The sequence below is a fragment of the Somniosus microcephalus genome, chromosome 2 (genome assembly GCF_052327205.1).
Source record: "Somniosus microcephalus isolate GS21.2 chromosome 2, FLI_Smic_1.0, whole genome shotgun sequence".
NCBI classification, from domain to species: Eukaryota; Metazoa; Chordata; class Chondrichthyes; order Squaliformes; family Somniosidae; genus Somniosus; species Somniosus microcephalus.
This window is the reverse complement of record NC_140988.1, coordinates 350,513,309-350,532,850: the sequence shown is the minus strand read 5'-3', so window position 1 is coordinate 350,532,850 and position 19,542 is coordinate 350,513,309. Positions and strand designations below refer to the sequence as shown.

Genomic DNA, 19,542 nt, shown 5'->3' with positions numbered 1-19,542 from the left:
CAGTTTGGGAGATTTGGCCAATATCTCCAGATGTTGTGTGAAAGGAACCCAGAGTAAAAAGTTCAAGGCAGCTGCAAAATTGAGTTACTGACAGAACCTTCCCTATCCAGCTATTGTCTTCTGGGAGTGTGCAGAGTTTTGTGGCAGTCACCTTTAGGAATCAATCTCCACCTGGTGGTGCACGGACTCGATGGGCCGAATGGCCGTTATGACTCTATGACATGTCCAGGTATGACTGTCTGGATCTGTACAGATGGAGGGTAGAATATGGGCCGGTCCTTACTGGGTGTTTAAAGTGCAAAGATACCTCCCTGGCAGGTTTACCCTGATCCACCTCCTTCTTGACCAACACCTACAAATGCAGAGGGATACACATTTAGGCAGCACAGTATGAAATAATCCTTGGGAAACAGGCAGAAGTAGCAGATTGAGTGTAGTTCTAGTTTGTTCAAACCAAAAGGAAGAAAACAGCTGTATGGAGATCAAAAATAAATATGACTACTAGCAATTGAAGATCAATAAGGTCCCTTTAAGAGCAAAGACCCAACGTAAGGGCAACACCTATACAAATGGACACCATGCATCTGGAGCATTATTCTAGCACTTGGGACTTTATAGGGCACAATCTCAGAGTGCTGCAAGTGCTTCCAGTGAACATCATGATGTGCAGTGCACAGTATTTTGCAGACCTCAGCACCCCATAATGGAGGGAGCTGGCTTCTGAAATGTGACAACACTGCAGACAACAAAGGACACACCAGCCCTTATGTGAAAAAGGTTAGATTGTTCTATGTTCTAGTGTATGTAGTTTGCAACCAGTAAAGAAGGGCCAAAATGGCTTCCTCCTGTGCTAAAATTTCATTTTTTGCATTATGGGACAGATCAGAAAACAATTCTTCAATGTGGAACATTGGTATTGCTAGATGAAAAAAAACTACGGTCCACCTAGTTTGCCTTCCATCATCATGGTAGTCGCATGACTGTGCAAAGTGTATGGCTTCCAAGAACTTTGTAAAGTTTCACTGAATTATTATTGTGCTCAAAGAGGAGACATGTCAATGCTGGAAATGAAACTTCTACTTTTGGCACCATCAAGCATAAATAATTGTCAAGTCTAACATGGCTGATGTCATTAAATTCCCATTGCTGTATCTCAACAATTAGGGATGATCTCGTGCACTAGTGCAACCAAGTTATACACCCCAAATGATGTCACAATGAGCAGGTTTACAATCTAGTTACATATAAATGCAAAAGAAATCAGCCACTATTTTTTTTTAAACCCGTCTCAGAAGACCACGACACCTCTTCTCACCGCAATGAGCAACATAGGCAATTTGAAGGAAAATTATGCATCATTTATACTTTAGCAAATGAATAGAGACTGTTCCAAATTCAGTTCATTAAGACATATGCAGCCACAGACTTTGGCTCAAAGTGGTGCAAGTCGAAGGTCTGGTCACCCTCCCAGCCACAGTTGGTATATAGAATTTACAGCACTGACGGTGGCCATTTCCTTACCAGTTCCCTGGATCGATTCATACCTTTCCCTTTGCCTCAATAAGCTCATTACGTTCCATATTGCAACAACCTCGGGGAAGAAAATTCGAATGTCCATCTTCATTTTTGACAGGTAATCCCAAGTCTATTCCACATGTTGGCAAGTCACCAACTAAAAATGTGAAAGCTGCCATCACTCAATTTAAAAAAAAAATGCTCATTGCATTCAATAGCTCCTATGTGTAAAATATATTTATTTATTCTTACATGTGCAGTACAAATAGAGAGAAGTTGTGGAATACACCCATTTCAATACATGCTTTAAACATCTGACTCATTAAATTACTTTTTTCCAGAATAACCAAATGAGAGAGAATAAAGTGGACACCTGAGAGCAATTAGAATACAGCAATTGAATCAAGGGGTTCAGAGTCAATAAACCTTGAGCACGGAGCTCAAGCAGATTGCAGTGGTTTTCAGAAACCTGAAACTATGTTGTAGCCTTGATGCTGGTCAATTATTTTCTGGTCAGTCTGAGGCTGCCTCAACCACTTGTACAGAGGGGAACAGGCAGTATACGCCACACCCTTGATATACAAACAAGGACATTCACGCAAGAGAGTTAACAACTCGTGACCTTATTGCGTGGTTAAACAGCAGTGACTCTTGAAAGGAATCACCAGTCCATTCTATTTCACAGAAAGAGAGAAAAGAAGCAGGGTAATATGGGAGCACACTAGCTCAAACGTGCTGAATCCTTGATTCTCCAGATGGCTGATGTTTAGAGCTCATCACCCAGTGAACCCAAGTGGCTCTCATGCCCCTAGCAGTAATTCTTGGGTTTTGGAGCTCACTGTATTTGGCGGGGAAAGGAGTGTGATAGGGGTTGGGGGACTTTAGGCCAGAAAGCTAAGGGGAAAAAAAACTAAAATTAACAAATGGGTTGCATCTTAAAATCACGAGTAGACAGGCTGTATTTTTATATTTCCTACATCTATAAAAAATATTTTAAGTTACCATTCATCATAAACCACACAGGCTCAAACAGTGAAATGTCAAACTCAAAAGCAACACCATAAAATTCTAAGTCACCAGTTAACTGGATTAAGGACTGAAACGAGATTTCTCCCCCTCCACTACAATTTTAAATTATTCCAATCCTGCTAGGATTTCTTTTCATGTAGAAATCTGCATTTCCAATATTTAATAAAATAGCTATTTAAGTTTAGAAAAATAATTCTCCAAGACACGCCACAAAAGTACAGAAGGAAAACAAACGTTAGACACACACATACGATATGGTTCCCAATTGCCCCCTTCTGAGTTTAGTCGGAAAAGCTTTTTGGGGAATAAATATAAAAAGGCAGAAGTGCAGATGTTTACAGACTATTTCATAAAAAGGTGCTTCATTTAAATATGGATTAAAAACAGCCCCTTCCACCCCCCCCAAAAAAAAACCAACAGAGTTCAGAGGAATCGCACTACGCTACAACTTGTATTAAAATATTTGTCTTGTGGTTTCTCATCCACAGCAGCCCTGTTGTAGGAACCACACAACGGAGTAAACCAGAAGGAGCGAAGAGATTTTTTGAAGATTCACACCGAGTTGACCAGTTCTAGCAAGGCACCCACTGCTCCAAAATAACCCTACAACAACAAAAAAAGGTGGATGTTAAAAAACATAATTTTAAACTTTAAAACTGTAAATAAGGACAAAAATTTTCTCCGACACAAAAATAGGGATATTGTGGAAATCATTGAACAAGCTGTTAAAATCATACATGTACAAGATGAGCCGCTGTGAAGAAAAGGGGCCAATTTATAAAAGAACTGGGCTTGTGTACTGTAGACCAGGAAGCTTTCTGTTATTCAGGACTTACAGTATTTTCCAAATAAACAAACATGGAATTTGACAATGCTGAAGAAGTTAATTAGTAATTATGGGAATCACATGAACTTTTTAAAAAGTATGGTCAATACATTGACTGATAAAGAAATGACTATCATAAACTTTTCAGGTTAGTCATGGCTGTGGATCCATAAAATGTACACAGCACACCCACCATCCAAACAAACCAAGCTCCATGAAAGCAAAGCATGTCCTTCAAATCATAGAAAAATGACCTCCCTCAGGGAGGTCAAGAGCTTTTAAATACAGCATCTTTACAGTTAAATGGCCCCACATATTGCAAATTCACACAGACATGAAAATGAGACAGGTGCCCAGTCCAGAGAGCATAAGTTTTCAAAAGAAATTGTGCATCCTGATAAAGTTTGATTTTAAAATTACTACCGTTTTTAGGTTTTGGGCAACTAGTTACTTACAAACAGCACACACAGTAATCTAAATAAATTTGAGATGTCGTAAGTTTGGACGGAGTGTCAAGAGCTGTATCCATAATGACTTCAGTTTCAGGCTGGAAGTCCGAGGCAAAAACCAGCCTTGGGCTGCTCCAGTACATCAGCGATCAATTACAAAGCAGCATGACGCGGTCTCTCAACCACAAGAGGTTTTGTCTAGTTCTAACAAGACCAGGAATTCATAAGCAAAACTTGTGCCAAATTTTTTTTTTTTTTTTTTTTTTTAAAAAGGGAGTTACAACTAGAACCAAAATTAAAAAGGAAATTACTAAACACATCTCAGCAATGTATGATTATTAATGTCCTCAAGGGTCAATCAAGCAGTTATCTCATGGAAACTTATAAAATTCTAACAGGACTAGACAGACTAGATGCAGGAAGGATGTTCCCGATGGTCGGGGAGTCCAGAACCAGGGGTCACAGTCTAAGGATAAGGGGTAGGCCATTTAGGACAAAGATGAGGAGGAATTTCTTCACCCAGAGAGTGGTGAACCTGTGGAATTCTCTGCCAAAGAAGGCAGTAGTGGCCAATTCATTAAATATATTCAAGAAGGAGTTGGATATATTTCTTGAGGCTAAAGGGATCAAGGGATATGGGGAGAAGGCAGGGACAGGGTACTGAATTTGGATGATCAGCCATGATCTCATTAAATGGCCGACTCCTGCTCCCATCTTCTAAGCAGTTCAAGTGATGAAACTGCAAAGATAGTAGATATAAAACAGACTTTCTGCATGCTCCATTTTTTATTTGCATTTTAATATAAATTTCTCATTTGGATTTTAAGATATAAATTTTGCAAATAGGATGTCAACAACCCTTCTCCGTGATGTTACTTGTATGGAATATGATTTTTGCTTCCACATTTAGGAATCACACATGTGGCTATCTAGAGAAAGAAGGTTGCATTTATTTAATACCATGCATCTTCAGATGTCAGAGTGTTTCAGAGCCAAATAGTCACAGCAAGGTACAACAAACAGTAAAAGGAGAGGAATGACCAGCTAACCTGTTTCTTTAGGGTGATGTTGGTTGAGGACAGGACACTAGGAGAACTCCTTTCTCTTCAAAAAGAGCCCCGGAATATTTTATCTGAAAAATAACACCTCCAACAAGGTAGCACTCCCTCAGTATTGCGCCAAAGTGCTACCCTAAAGCAGGTACATAGATACATAGATACATAGAAGATAGGAGCAGGAGTAGGCCATTCGGCCCTTCGTGCCTGCTCCGCCATTCGATGAGATCATGGCTGATCCTTTAATTCAGTATCCCGTCCCCGCCTTCTCTCCGTAACCCTTAACCCCTTTTGCCCGTAGAAATATATCTAATTCCCTCTTAAATATATTTAATGAGCTGGCGTACACTGCCCTCTGTGGCAATGAGTTCCACAGGTTCACCACTCTCTGAGTGAAGAAATTCCCCCTCATCTCTGTCCTAAATGGTTTAGCCCTTATCCTTAAATTATGTCCTCTAGTTCTGTTCTCACCCGCCAAGGGAAACATTCCTTCTGCATCCAGTCTGTCTAGACCTGTCAGAATTTTATACACTTCTATGAGGTCCCCTCTCAATCTTCTAAACTCCAGTGTGTACATCCCTAAACTACATAGTCTCTCCTCATAGGTCATTCCCGCCATTCCTGGTATCAGCCTGGTGAATCGCCGCTGCACCCCCTCCATGGCAAGAACATCCTTCCTCAGATGAGGCGACCAAAACTGTACACAGTACTCGAGGTGTGGTCTCACCAGTGCCCTGTACAGCTGCAGCAAGGTATCCCTGTTCCTGTATTCTAACCCTTTTGCTATGAAGGCCAGCATACCGTTTGCCTTCTTGACCGCCTGTTGCACCTGCATGCTCGCCTTCAGTGACTGGTGTACAAGAACACCCAGGTCTCTCTGTACTTCCCCCTCTCCCAATCTATTGCCATTTAAATAATAATTTGCCCTCCCGTTCCTGCACCCAAGGTGGATAACTTCGCACTTGTCCACATTATAGTGCATCTGCCATTTATCCGCCCAATCGCCCAGTCTGTCCAAATCGCTCTGGAGCTTCCTGGTCTCTTCCTCGGAGCCCACCCCCCCTCCTAGTTTAGTGTCGTCTGCAAATTTGGAAATGCTGCATCCGACTCCCTGATCCAGGTCATTAATGTAAATTGTGAACAGCTGGGGGCCCAGGACAGATCCCTGTGGTACCCCACTTGTTACTGCCTGCCATTCAGAAAATGAGCCGTTTATTCCAACTCTCTGTTTTCTATCTGACAGCCAGTTCCCTATCCACGCCAAAACTTTCCCCTTTATCCCATGAGCCTCAATTTTCCATGCTAATCTTTTATGTGGGACCTTATCGAAGGCCTTTTGGAAGTCCAGGTACACCACATCTACTGGCTCTCCCCCATCTATTCTACCAGTTACTCCCTCAAAAAATTCCAATAGATTAGTCAAGCACGATTTACCCTTTGTAAATCCATGTTGACTCTGTCCTATCCTGTCCCCATTTGCTAAGTGCTCCGCTATTTCATCCTTAATGATGGACTCCAGCATTTTGCCCACAACTGATGTAAGGCTTACAGGTCTGTAATTACCTGCTTTTTCCCTACCCCCCTTTTTGAATAGTGGGGTAACGTTAGCTACCCTCCAATCCATCGGTACTGTTCCCGAGTCTAATGAATTCTGAAAAATCATCCTTAGTGCATCCGCTATCTCTAGGGCCACCTCCTTCAGTACCCTAGGATGCATGTTATCAGGCCCTGGGGATTTGTCCACCTTCAATCCCTTTAGCTTCCTTAACACCATATCCTTAGAGATATTGATTTGCGTCAGTTCCTCCTTTGCCAATGTCCCTATTTTTCCCGATATCCCAGGGAGGTTTTTTGTGTCTTCCTTCGTAAAGACTGACCCAAAGTATGCATTTAGTTGATCTGCCATTTCCTTATTTCCCATTATATATTCCCCCGTATCTGACTGCAATGGACCAACTTTGGTTTTCACCAGTCTTTTCCTTTTGATATACTTATAAAAGCTTTTGGAGTTAGTTTTTATATTTTCCGCCAGCTTGTTTTCGTAAGCTATTTTGCCCCTCTTGATTATGCCCTTTGCCCTCCTTTGCTCTATCTTAAACTGTTCCCAATCTTCCGCTCTGGCGCTTTTTTTGGCTATTTTATACGCCCTATCTTTGGATTTTATGCTGTCTCTAATTTCCCCTGTTATCCACGGTTGAGTCACCTTTTTAGATTTCCTTTTATGCCAGATTGGTATAAACAATTTTTGCAATTTTGTCATTCTATCTTTAAATGTTTGCCATTGTTTATCTACCTCCAGTCCTCCCAGGAACGTTGTCCACTCAGACCTACTCAGTTCCCGTCTCATGGCATCATAATTCCCCTTGTTTAAATTCAGGACCTTAGTCTCTGAGTCAATTTCTTCGCTCTCCATTTCGAGTGAGAAATCGATCATGTTATGATCGCTCTGACCCAAGGGTCCCCGTACAACAAGATTACTGATTAGTCCCTTCTCATTGCACAGTACCCAGTCCAATATAGCCTGTTCCCGAGTTGGTTCCTCGACATATTGATCCAGATAACCATCCCTCAAACACTCAAGGAATTCCTCCTCCTCATTATTTTTACTGATTAGGCTAGTCCAATCTATATGTAAGTTAAAGTCACCTATGATGACAGCTGTGCTCTTATTGCACGCTTCTCTAATTTCCCTCGTGATGCCCTCCCTAACCTCTATTTTACTATTTGGAGGCCTATATACCACTCCTATTAATGTTTTTCGCCCCTCGCTATTTCTTAGCTCCACCCATATAGATTCTGTATTAACTGAGTTAATATCCTTCCTTTCAATTGCATTTATCCCCTCTTTTACTAGCAATGCTACCCCTCCTCCCTTTCTTTTTTGTCGATCCTTCCTAAATACTGAATACCCCTGTATGTTAAGCTCCCAGCCCTGCTCACCCTGCAACCATGTTTCCGTAATCCCAATTAGATCATAATTATTAACCTCTATTTCCACAGCTAATTCATCTACCTTGTTCCTGATGCTTCTCGCATTAAGGTATAAAACCCTCAGGCTTTTTTTATGCTCACATTTTTTATGAATTAGTTTGGCCCTTTGTTTTTTGTTCCTCACCCTTTTATCATTTATTTCTGTCTGCCTTTCACTTTCCTCTATTTCACTACATAGGTTTCTAGCCCCCTGCCATACTAGTTTAAATGCTCCCGAACTGCTTTATCAAAAATTACCCCGAGAACATCAGTTCCATCTCTGCACAGGTGTAGACCGTCCCTTTTGTATAGGTCACACCTACCACAAAACTGGTTCCAATGCCTCAAAAATTTAAAACCCTCCCTCTTACACCACTGCTCAAGCCACGTATTTAGCCTAACTATCCTGTTCTCTGTACTCTTACTAGCACGTGGCACTGGTAGTAATCCAGAGATTACTACCTTCGAGGTCCTACTTTTTAGTTTGGCTCCTAACTCCCTAAATTCTACTTGTAGGACCTCTTCCCTTTTTTTAGCTACGTCGGTGTTCAAATCCTGGACTGGGGCTTCAAACCACTATCTCCTGACTCAGTCAAGTGCTACCAACTGAACCAAGCCACAGAAAGACAAGTATCCTTCCCAGTAGGTTTTTTGGAGGAGGCAGGTAAATGGAAAGAGAACTTCAGGAACAAAATTTATATTTTGCCGTGAGTGTTTTGACATTTAGTTTAGTTATTCTTTGATTTTAACATTTATCTTGGTTTAGAACTAGTCTCTTCACACAGAACCAGACGATAGCCTTTCATGCAAGAAATTCAATAGGCCAGTTGCTCGCAGACATCGGTCTATGGTGCTCTGTCAAAAAAAAAGGCACCTACCTCAATAGCCTGCCCAACATTAAGGAAGTTGCTACATAGGGAATCGTGTTCATCTTGCTGTTTAGCACGTTAGCATAACAACGCACTGGATTACGACCCATCATTAACAAACAAAAATAGTCTTTGAAAATATTCCAAGTAACTAGGGCTTTTTTAAAAGCTCACCTCATGTTCCATAAAGAGCCCCTTCAGTTGTCCCTTTGACCAGTAGTCCAAAGCATAGGCCAGTAGTTTCATGGACAAAGTGTTGATCCTTAGAAAGTTGCCAACAAACACCACTCTGCTAATGCACTAAAGAAGAATTAATGAATTACAACCCTTAATGATAGCAAAATAAACTCAATAAGATTGCAAAACATTTAAAATGTACATAACATTTACCATCTAGATCTTCAAAATAAAGTGCATAATCTAACTCCCTACTTCTCCAAAAAAGGTGAGGTCAAAGTACACAAGAGTAGAACTACAAAAAATGAACCATCTTGAACAGCTCACAAAAAAAAGTACAAATTTACACAATTTTAAAAGACAAGTTTTTCAACCATTTTCAGAAGAAACTTTCATGTTTTACAATTGCTGTGTGCCAACATTGAAAGACATAGGACAGAGCTGCCATCCAAGGGTATTACAGGAAACTTTGGTTTATCCGGAGGTTGTATGTCCGGAAACCTCGATCTACCGGCAAAAATCAGGAGCCGTTTTGTTAGGTTTTTTTCTCTTCTCGTTGCTTTGTTTTTCTTCTTCTCGTGGCTTTGTTTTCAACAGTCGGGCTCTGGAAAGTCTCTCTGAAGCTGTTACTAAGCAAGTGTTTGTTGTCAGATACGGAGATGAAAACCTCCATATGCTTCAACATTAACTTTGTATGTCCAGCAGTTTTGATAGATCGGCAACAGCTCGGTCCCGTCGGTGCCGGATATAACAAAGTTTCCTGTAGAATGGTTAAGAAAGGTGCCCAAAAGCAGGTCGAGGTGGATTTAGAGAGGAATCTCCAAAATGGAGCAGAGGTCACTGAAGGCTTTACCACTGACTGAGGAACTCCTGTGGAATGCTCCGCCCATACCCCAAGGCCAGAGCCTGAGGCTGAAGGGCCAAGATTGAGCCATAAGGTTGGATGAAGTTGCAAAAGGTAGGGTGGGGTGAGGCCGTGGAGGGATTTGTACATCAGAGAAAAATCAAAGTCTACAATCACAAACACCCAACAAAACTCTGCAAAATAGAAGTTCCTCAGATAATAGGTGAATAGATAATAAAGGATATGTGCAGTCACTCTAATGGAAAACTTAACCAACCTAATATATAATGGTAATGTCTAAGCAGTTTAGAATGAGTTAATAAGTGTAAATATAATGCATGACTGCTTTCTGGCTGTGTTAGGGAGGCCACGAGAGCTAATTCTCATCACCATCTGCCAATGGTAAGTGATCAACAGTATAATGGGAATGGAAGTAGTAACACACCTGGGCATCAGCAATTAGGTTATCAAATTTGACATGATTTACAACGATCCAATAATACTTAGGTATACAACTTTAAAACGGTGAACTTCCAAGCAATGAACAAACGGCTTAAATAATTTAACTTGGGGTTGGGTGGGGTGCACTCAAGTAAACCTCAGATAAAAAGGCCAAATGGAATACCTTTAAGAGGACATATACTACTGAGCATTCAGGACAACTGCATAGTACGCACATATTACAGAAAGGTAATCCTAAATGGATTAAGATAATAAGTAAACTAAGGAAAGCAAGCTGTAGGGAGAAAGGAGAGAGGCAACCGCTGATAGAAAAGAGAAAAAACTTGCACACAAAAAATACTAAAGGCAGAGAAACATTTGCACCTGCAGTACAAGTCTCGGTGCTTTCATAGCCCTGTACAATGCTGCTTGATCTGGATGCTACAAGGCAGCACTGTAAAGAAGCTGAAAACACAAAGCATCATTCCTCCCATGTGGCAGGCTCCTATTAGATGCAAGCACTCTTCATAAGAAAGCTGCAGAATGATTTGAACCACCAGCCTTCTGCATGCTGATTTAAGTTTTCCCTATATCAATACCATAGCAACAGCTACATTTAAAAAAAATATTTCCTTTAGTTATAAGCATTTCCCCATAAAAGTATGGTTTCAACTATGGCAAACAAACATCTTTTATTAATTTTAGCCAGGTACATACAACAAATTAAAATCTCTCAGAACAGAAGACACCCTGCACCTATTCTCCTTCAGATTACATAAAAATGGACTTCAAAACTAAGTTCCAACCTCATTCAATGCACACATCCTGGCTATAGAGCCTATGTTGTTTGTGATGGTGACCAAAGTTGCTCTAGCCAAATCTTCTTTGTTCACTGCTTCCCGTTTTTCTTTGCTCATCATATTCCCAAAACTGAAGGAGGAAATAAAAAGGTTGTACATCCAGTCCAATCCACATTTTATCTTTTTGAAAAACAAAGTTTGTATTTATTCTCTCATGCACTGCCATTCCTCACAGTCCGTCTCTCAGGTAAGTAACCAATTCAATCTCACTCCATTGCTACAAGATACTAAGAATTGCCATGTACAGTAGGCTGGTAACACCTCCTGGATAAGTGTTTTTAAAATGTAAATAAAAACAGAATGGGTGGAGGTAGTGTTAGCATACCATCTCTTTACAAGGAACTAATCAGAAATCTTATTCAAAGACCACGATGATGGCTACTATGTCAAGGATTTTTTTTTTTTTCCAGTAGGCTGCCATTACTTTTTTCTTGGACCAACCAGAAAAGCCCAAAGGGTGCCGAGCATGAAATGATGAAGTACGTTGCACGGTGTTGAGTCCATTGATCGCAGGCTGTTGGGAGCACTAGAATTGTTCTCAGTATCAAGAGACGAGCAAGGGAAAAGAAAACACATTTCCCCCACGCCTGATCAGTACCTAGTGACCCCTGCTGGGCAGTCTTGGTCAAATAGCTTTCCACCACATACTGCCCTAGCTCACACAAAGAATGGCTACTTGTGCAAGGTACTGCAGCAATGCATATGGTCTTAGAACAGTACCTAGCCCAGGATAGGTCAGCACTGAATGGCCCAGAAATTCAGGTCCCCACGCGCTGGATACTCACGCATAGGCCCAACGAAAGTGCCGGTTTTGTGCATGCGCGGGAATCCGGAACTTCCATTCCCTTGAAAGGGGTTGACAGGTGGAACGCGTGCGCCGGAGGCAGCGCGTGCGCATCGAACTTACATTTCTTTTGCAGGTTTCTCCGGGAGGGCAAGTCTCCAGCAGTTACACTTTTAAAAAACAAGGTAAGTGGTGAATTAATTAAAATTAAAACTTTTTTCCACAGGTTTATTATTTTTAAATACTTTAAAGAAAGGGAAGTTTATTTTTAGCCCCGTTAGAAAATGTAACTAATTTTTTCAAAAGTTTAAATTATTGTTTAAAATGGTTATTTTATGTAATTAAAAAATTGAATTTTTAGTTGTTTTGGGGCTTATAGTATTTATAGGTTTGACAGCCCTTCCTGTCAAATTTATGAATGAAGCATTCCCTGCTACCATTGGCTCTCCATGGTCCACGTGATCCCAGGGGACGCTTCGAACTAACTGCGCCCCTGGGATACGCAAGCACTGCGCACCGGCAGTTGGAGGAGGCCCAGGATCGGAATCCCACGCGGGCCCACAGCTCAACGGCCAGATAAGTGCAGGTCGGGGGCTTGCACCCACGGGAAGCCCCCGACCCGAATTTCTGGGCCCTTAAAGGAAAGGACTGAAACTCGATTAAGCAGCATCGGGCTAAAGTTCACATTTAAGACCTAAAGTTGCATGTACACATATTACAAACTTAATTTTTTCTTTGCCATTCCAGAAGCAAGAAAAATATTTCAGGGAGGGGAAACCCAATGTACAAAAGTATCACGCATGACTTTAAAAAAAAAACATTAATCTATCGGTACAATTACTGTGTGCACAGACTTGTTTTTATTGTTCATCTATTGTAAAGCCCAACCATTCTGCTGAAAAGCTCTATATAATTCTATAATGATCCAAGGACTATAAGCAGGCAATTTACATAAACTTAGAAATTCCAATAAACAGAAGCCAGGTTTTCCTCTTTTAAAAACAAATGTACCACACAAGAGGCAACAATTAAAATGTGGGGAATAAAAATGATCTTACCTAGATGCCACAGCCCAGCCTGGAAGCTCAAACCGATCATAGTCTCCTCCATAGATATCGCTTACTAATTTATCCACCTTCGTACTCTCCCCACGTGACGCCATCTCGAGGGCTTCTTCAAAGGTTGAGCAACCAGTCAGCAGACAGCACAGACCAAGAAAAGTCCCACCTCCAAGACTGAAAGGACATTTTCAGAAGTCAGATTAGGGGACAGGACAATTACATCCCATTCCCCCATATTTTCCAAACTACAGTGGAGGACAAACAAGTCTCAATAAAAATGTTTTCTTTAAAACAATGTGCATCCACTATAGCACTTGCACCACCTAGTGGCATGGTTTCAGTTGAAAGGAGGGTGCAAGCCTCTCGTCTCATGTTCTTCACAGATTGCACTACATTAGCTAGGTACATATCAGAAATCGGGTTACTAAGTTTAACCATCTTTCGCACACATTAGGGAAAGTTTCAACACAGGAGAGAGAGAGAGAGTATTAAAGAGAATATGCTCATATGTTACACTTGTTTCACCCTACAGTGTCTCAGAAGCAGCTCGAACTTCTGATTTACTGCATTCTGCTGCTGCTGCGATAGCCTTCAGTGGTGCCACCGTCACAATGGTTACACTGTTTCTGGAAATGTAGCAGGGACCTTTTCTGGCTGCTTGTGAACATGCAAGTTTTTGACAGCTGACAGTAGAAAATAGAAACTTTAAAACTACAGGTGCAAAATTGCACATGTAGTTTCTTTGTTCCAATGCCATCAAATTTGCCTGGCAAAATAATTGAGTCAATGTCCAAAGTACACAGACCCTCAGTGCAGAACTCCTATATGAAGCAACATATAGAAGCCTTTAAGTATACTCTTATGACAAGCTACTATCCCAGTACTATAGACGATACTTTCTGGAACAGTTTACTATGAAAATTACAAAAACTTGCATTTATATCACATTTTGAATGCAGAGATTGATTGCCCCAAGACACTTCCTAAAAAGGAGAAAAGGAAGCCCAATAGTGGAAGAGTTAGGAGAAATGAAAAAGCATGGTTAAAATGAGGCTATTAAAAAGACATAGGATAGAGGCAGAAAGGCAGAGGAACCTAGGGAAGAAGGCCCAGAGTAGGGCTGAGGTGGCTGAAAATTGTCACTATTGTTGGAGTGGAAGGTGCACAGAAGGTTAGAGGTGGAGGATATGGGCTGGGACACATGATAGAGAAGGTTGCAGAGGTGCACAGGGGCAAGGCCAAGCAAGTGGAGAGATTCGTAAAGAGGGTGAAGGTTTTTAAAATGATACATTGAGGGATGGCGAGGCAGTGGAGATTGGCAACTGGGCCAGATGAAGGTGGAAGAGTTGAAATTTATGAAGGACAGAGCTAGGGAGGGAGACGAAGAGGGCACTGGACAAACAATCCAGAAGGTGGTGACTGGAATCAGTGGCAAGTGTGCAGAGCTTGTGGCAGTGGCCAAAAACAATGGCTTGAATATTTACCAATATTTAACTGGACCAAATTGTGGCTCATCAAAGACTGGATGTCAGATAAGCAATCGGACAACACGGTGGCAGCGGAGGCATTAAGATCTTCAGAATACATATGAAAGCTGACCGCATGTCAGCAGATGGTGTCTCCAAGGGACAGCATATAGATGAGGAAACGGAGGGGGCCAAGAATCGATCGTTGGGGAACTCCAGAAGCAACAATATGGGGGCAGAATGAAGCAATTGTTGGAGATGCTGTGGCTACAATTGGATAGGTAAACAGTGGAGCCAAGCAAAGACAGTCCCACCAAGCTGAACAATGGAGAAGAGGCATTGGAGGAGATGGTCATTAAAGGCACGAGAGAAAAGTGAAGTTAGAGATGGGGGACTAGTTGGAGAAGACAGAGGGGTCCAGGATGGGCTTCTTGCGGAGAAGAGGGGAGGGATGAAGGGCACAGGAACACTGCTCAAGCACAGATGGGGAAATGTAGCTGATTGGGCAGGAACTGGGTGGGGAGCATATCAAGGGAGCAGGAGGTGGGTCTTAGGAGATGAGTCTCGAGGGCAGGGAGGGCAATGGGAGAGAATCTACAGAATAAGTGATGAGGGCTAGTGCAAAGGAAGAGGAGACCGAGGCAGCTGCATCTACAGTCTCAATACATCTCAATCCTCCTGCTTGCTGTCAGAGGGAAATTTGGAGGGAGCAGGTAACCAAAAGGTGGTGGTTTGTTGTTGAGGAATCTGGAAATGTCCTTATTGTCCAGGAAGATCCTGCAGCAGTTGGAAAAATTGGTCATGGAGTAGGATGGCCAAGCCAAATCTGGCACTGCACAACCTAGCCAATCACACACCAGGTGCACAGAGTGCAGAGGTAGAACCTTAAGCAGGGAACGGCATGGACAAGACTGACTTACTTGGAGATGGATAATGAGCAGGTTGAAAGCAAAACCAAGAGACTATTGAGCAGGTTGACAGCAGTCATGATGGTCAGAGGGTCAAAAAGGAGAAAAAGAGCTAGACATTGTGGCAGTTAGGATTTTACTTCAAGAAGTAGTGTGAGGAGATGAGTGATGAGGGAGACTAGGAACCGATATAAAAGGAGGTGACAAGGTCCTGTGCGACAGCAAGGTCGTGTGTGTGTGGGGGGAGCTGATATGCAGAGTGATGTGCAGCGAGGGCAGGAAGGAGACGGCAAGCTGTTGATTGGTCTGAAGGATAAGGGAGATGATGATTTCAGTGAGGAAAATCATATGGCAGAGGTGAGAGAGATGAAGGAATCATAGAATGGTTACAGCACAGAAGGAGGCCATTTGGCCTGTCGAGCCTGTGCCAGCTCTCTGCAAGTCCCGCTCCCCTGCCCTTCCCCCATAGCCCTGCAAATTTTTCTCCTTCAGGTACTTATCCAATTCCCTTTTAAAAGCCACGATTGAGTCTGCCTCCTCCACCACCCTTTTAGACAGTGCATTCCAGATCCTAACCACTCACTGCATAAAGAAGTTTTTCCTCAAGTCACCTTTGGTTCTTTTGCCAATCACCATAACTCTGTCCCCTCTGGCTCTCGACCCTTCCGCCAATGGGAACAGTTTCTCTCTATCTACTCTGTCTAGATCCCTCATGATTTTGAGCACCTCTATCAAATCTCCTCTCAACCTTCTCTGCTCCGAGAACAAGCAGCCCAGCTTCTCCAGTCTATCCACGTAACTGAAGCCCCTCATCCCTGGGATCATTCTCGTAAATCTTTTCTGCACCTTCTCTAAGGCCTTCACATCCTTCCTAAGTGCGGTGCCCAGAATTGGACAATATTCCAGCGGAGGCCAAACCAGTGTTTTATAAAGGTTCAGCATAACTTCCTTGCTTTTGTACTCTATGCCTCTATTTATGAAGCCCAGGATCCTGTATACTTTTTTTAGCTGCTTTCTCAACCTACCCTGCCACCTTCAAAGATTTGTGCACATATACCCCCAGGTCTCTGTTCATGCACCCACTTTAGAATTGTACCCTTTAGTTTATATTGCCTCTCCTTGTTCTTCCTACCAAATTCCTTCCAAGGTGCACTAATGAGGAAAAGTTGCCAGGGAAACAAGTGAAGAGGCAGAGATGAGAGGTAGCAATGAGCCATGCTACCATGGTGGTTCAGGGCAGAAGACCTAATGGAATGCATGATCATCATGACTCACTTTTAAAAGAAATTTGAGGTCACAAGATAGAAGCATTCACGTGGGGCCAGGATAAATGAGGAGCTGGAATACATCTTTTCTGGGACATTACATGCTGATCTGCAAATTTTACACATGTACTGACATCTGCAATTGCCATTAAAAACAGTTCCAACATTAAAGAATGAGTAGTGCACAAGCCATGAATTATATTGTAACCTTCCAAGGTTTCAAATGTTTGTACTGGTTTTCAGCCAAAACTAAAAGTTCTGCAAGGATAAACGGAGTTCAGACTTTTCTTCAATGTCTAATTGAGCAGAAAAATTCAATGATATGTTGAAATAAATGCATGTGTTAAATCCAGTATATCAACTTAAATTAAGCCAGGAACAGATACAAATTTCAATTCATAAAAAAAGTGTTTAAAGATAGGTATTAGGAAGAACTTCTTGGAAGGTGAGGTGTTAGAAATAATCTAGTGGGCAGGGTAGTAGAGGTAAAAAAAAAATATGAAGGCTGGGTGTGTGTTCAGATACTGGAGGAATCAGCTGGTGAGCCACATAGCATTTTATCTTCCACTTTTCTTGTATTTTTAAGTAATCTTGTATCCATCAAATTTATAACTTTACGTTGGATTCCATCAACTTACTACCATTGAGTAAGCATTAACTGTAACCTCAAGTATCAAGTCAGGACTTTGGGGAGACGGTGCAGCTAACAACTCTAGCTAGTGATCTCACTGGCTTTTGCTGAGATGCGCCATTACACGAACACAAAATGTTGCCAGATCAGCTCAACTGACTTGCCAAACAGTACTAATATTTCGCTTTTTGGCTTTAGCACTTGATAGCAAATTGACCTTTTGATATCACTGGGTGGTCAGTTATTTTAGCAAAGGCATGTGTAATTAATTATGAACCCCTATTAAGAAAAGTAGCTTCAGGAAGCCCCGTTAGAGAACTGATCAAGCAGAGGACAATCAACTGGACCCTCTCAAATGAGTCTTACTTGTGATGCTTTTTAAACACAAACAACTACTCAAAGAAAAACTACAGTACAGTATATTACTGAATGCTTTTTTGTATAATATGCACTGACTAAAATGATCAGTAGAGAGTATAAAATGGAAAGAGGCAAATAGTAAAGCAGCTCAAAGTGGAATAAAACAGCTATAGGCTTACAATAGAATGCTGAAGATTACACACCGATTTTGTGAAAATAATCAAGGCAGAGTAACTAGATTTACTGCCTGGAAGACAATATATTAAATAGGACAGCAAAATTAAGAAACGCATTTTCTCTATCCAAGCTGCCCAAGAAAAGAGTCAAGTAAGTGCACAGGGTAGAGAGTCAGTCTTGCTCTATAATTCTTCATAGCATTTCAAAAAGGCCCTGCCGTGTTTGTTGCTCACCTGGTACCAGTTACTCGCTTGTAATTATCCTTTGAATAAACGGCAAGAATACTGACTCCTGATCCAATATTCACCAGTAGCAGTGGATACGGATTATTCAAAGCGCATGTCATCTTCTGACACCTTTCTGGATCAGTTGGGTGCTCAAAGTAGTAGCACTCGGCACATCCATTGAAGCCTATCGAATCAATATACATCATTCCATGGATAAGGCAGTCAAGCTCATCCAGCTTTCGAAGCTGCAGGTTAACAATCTACAAAAGTTACACAAAACCAGGTTTAGGATCAAGACAAGTAATATTGTTTTCCTGCAAGCATTAAAAAAACTTCACCCCCTGCTCCAATGTTTCCCCAAGTTTAGATTCTGTTAAAGACTAACAGTTTAATATTCGCTTTTTTCCCTCCATAATGGAAGTTCTAACCCAGACATCCAAAAGAACTCTCACTCTGGCAATCCCACCATGCAAAACGATCAATAATGATCAAACATGCTGGCATTAACGCAAGTGGAACAAATAGTCTATAGAAAAGGATATTCTTACAGCAATATTTCCCATGAAAAATTGCAGGAATAGAAGGACAGTTAAACATTAGATTGCGGCAAGCATCTCAAAACAGATATGTAAATATGGTCACATGATTTGGCCACATAATCTCACCTGCCTGTCCCAGTACAAACATCAACTGCTCGGAGCGACCTCGAGGACAAGCATCAGCTCGTTAAACCTGCACTGTACACTGCACACTTCATTCTAGTGCCACCATTACTGCAGGACAGAGCAACTGGCTGCAGAAGGCAATTTGACTAGTTGAGAAATTACTTTGCTTTTACACAGACACGATTTCACCAGACCCCAGAATTGTGTCACGAGTCGTCTACAACTACTCCAGGGCAGTCAAACCGGTTTGCCTCCCTACTAAATTGCTAGTTGAACGTTTAAACCGTCATTTACAAGCCAAGTGAACAAATGTATTTTTGGTGACTTTGCTTTTTGCACGAATTCTACCGAAGAGGATCGATCATCAGATCAGAAATCGATAGCGATCCCACTGGGACGCACCGTGCCGTGCCACTGGTGCATCACTTTTTAGAATGAAAACAACCAGTAAAGTATATTTAATATGCAGGTAACATGCAAATTTAAACATTCAAATATATGGTAAAACAGCATAAGAAATAGGAGTAGGCCACACGGCCCCTCGAGCCTGCTCTGCCATTCAATAAGATCATGGCTGATTTTCAACCTCAACTCCACTTTCCATCCGATTCCCCTAGAGTCCAAAAATCTATAGCTCAGCCTTGAATATACTCAACTCAGCATCCACAGCCCTCTGGGGTAGAGAATTCCAAAGATTCACAACCCTCAGTGAAGAAATCGCTCATCTCAGTCCTGGGGACTGGGGGCAGTCCTCAGATTGGGGGCAGTACAAGATACAGCAAAAGAGGACAAAGGGATTAATCAGGAAGGGGAAAATAGAATACGAAAGTAAACTTGCAGCAAACATAAAGACAGACTGCAAAAGCTTTTATCGGTATATCAGGAGGAAAAGACTGGTAAAATCCCAAGTCGGTCCCTTGCAGTCCGATTCGGGAGAATATATAATGGAGAATAAGGAAATGG

The 19,542-nt window shown here is 41.7% G+C and overlaps 1 protein-coding gene across 2 annotated transcripts in view; it reads right to left on the bottom strand.

Annotated features, from left to right (window-relative positions):
- Window positions 1–1,734: 1,734 nt before the first annotated feature.
- The window catches only part of LOC147123686 (pantothenate kinase 3-like), a 33,266-nt gene continuing 15,458 nt past the window's right edge, over window positions 1,735–19,542 (bottom strand). Inside the window, exons 3-7 of one of the 2 annotated variants that reach the window (XM_085975523.1) lie at window positions 17,921–18,174; window positions 12,878–13,054; window positions 10,982–11,105; window positions 8,888–9,013; window positions 1,735–3,147 (exon numbers count right to left, since the gene is read on the bottom strand). In XM_085975523.1, the coding sequence (XP_085831649.1) occupies window positions 3,097–3,147; window positions 8,888–9,013; window positions 10,982–11,105; window positions 12,878–13,054; window positions 17,921–18,174 (732 nt within the window). In that variant the 3' untranslated portion in view covers window positions 1,735–3,096. Of the gene's footprint in view, window positions 3,148–8,887; window positions 9,014–10,981; window positions 11,106–11,820; window positions 11,990–12,877; window positions 13,055–17,920; window positions 18,175–19,542 lie in introns of those variants that run through there. The other variant, XR_015074985.1, reaches the window with a different exon arrangement.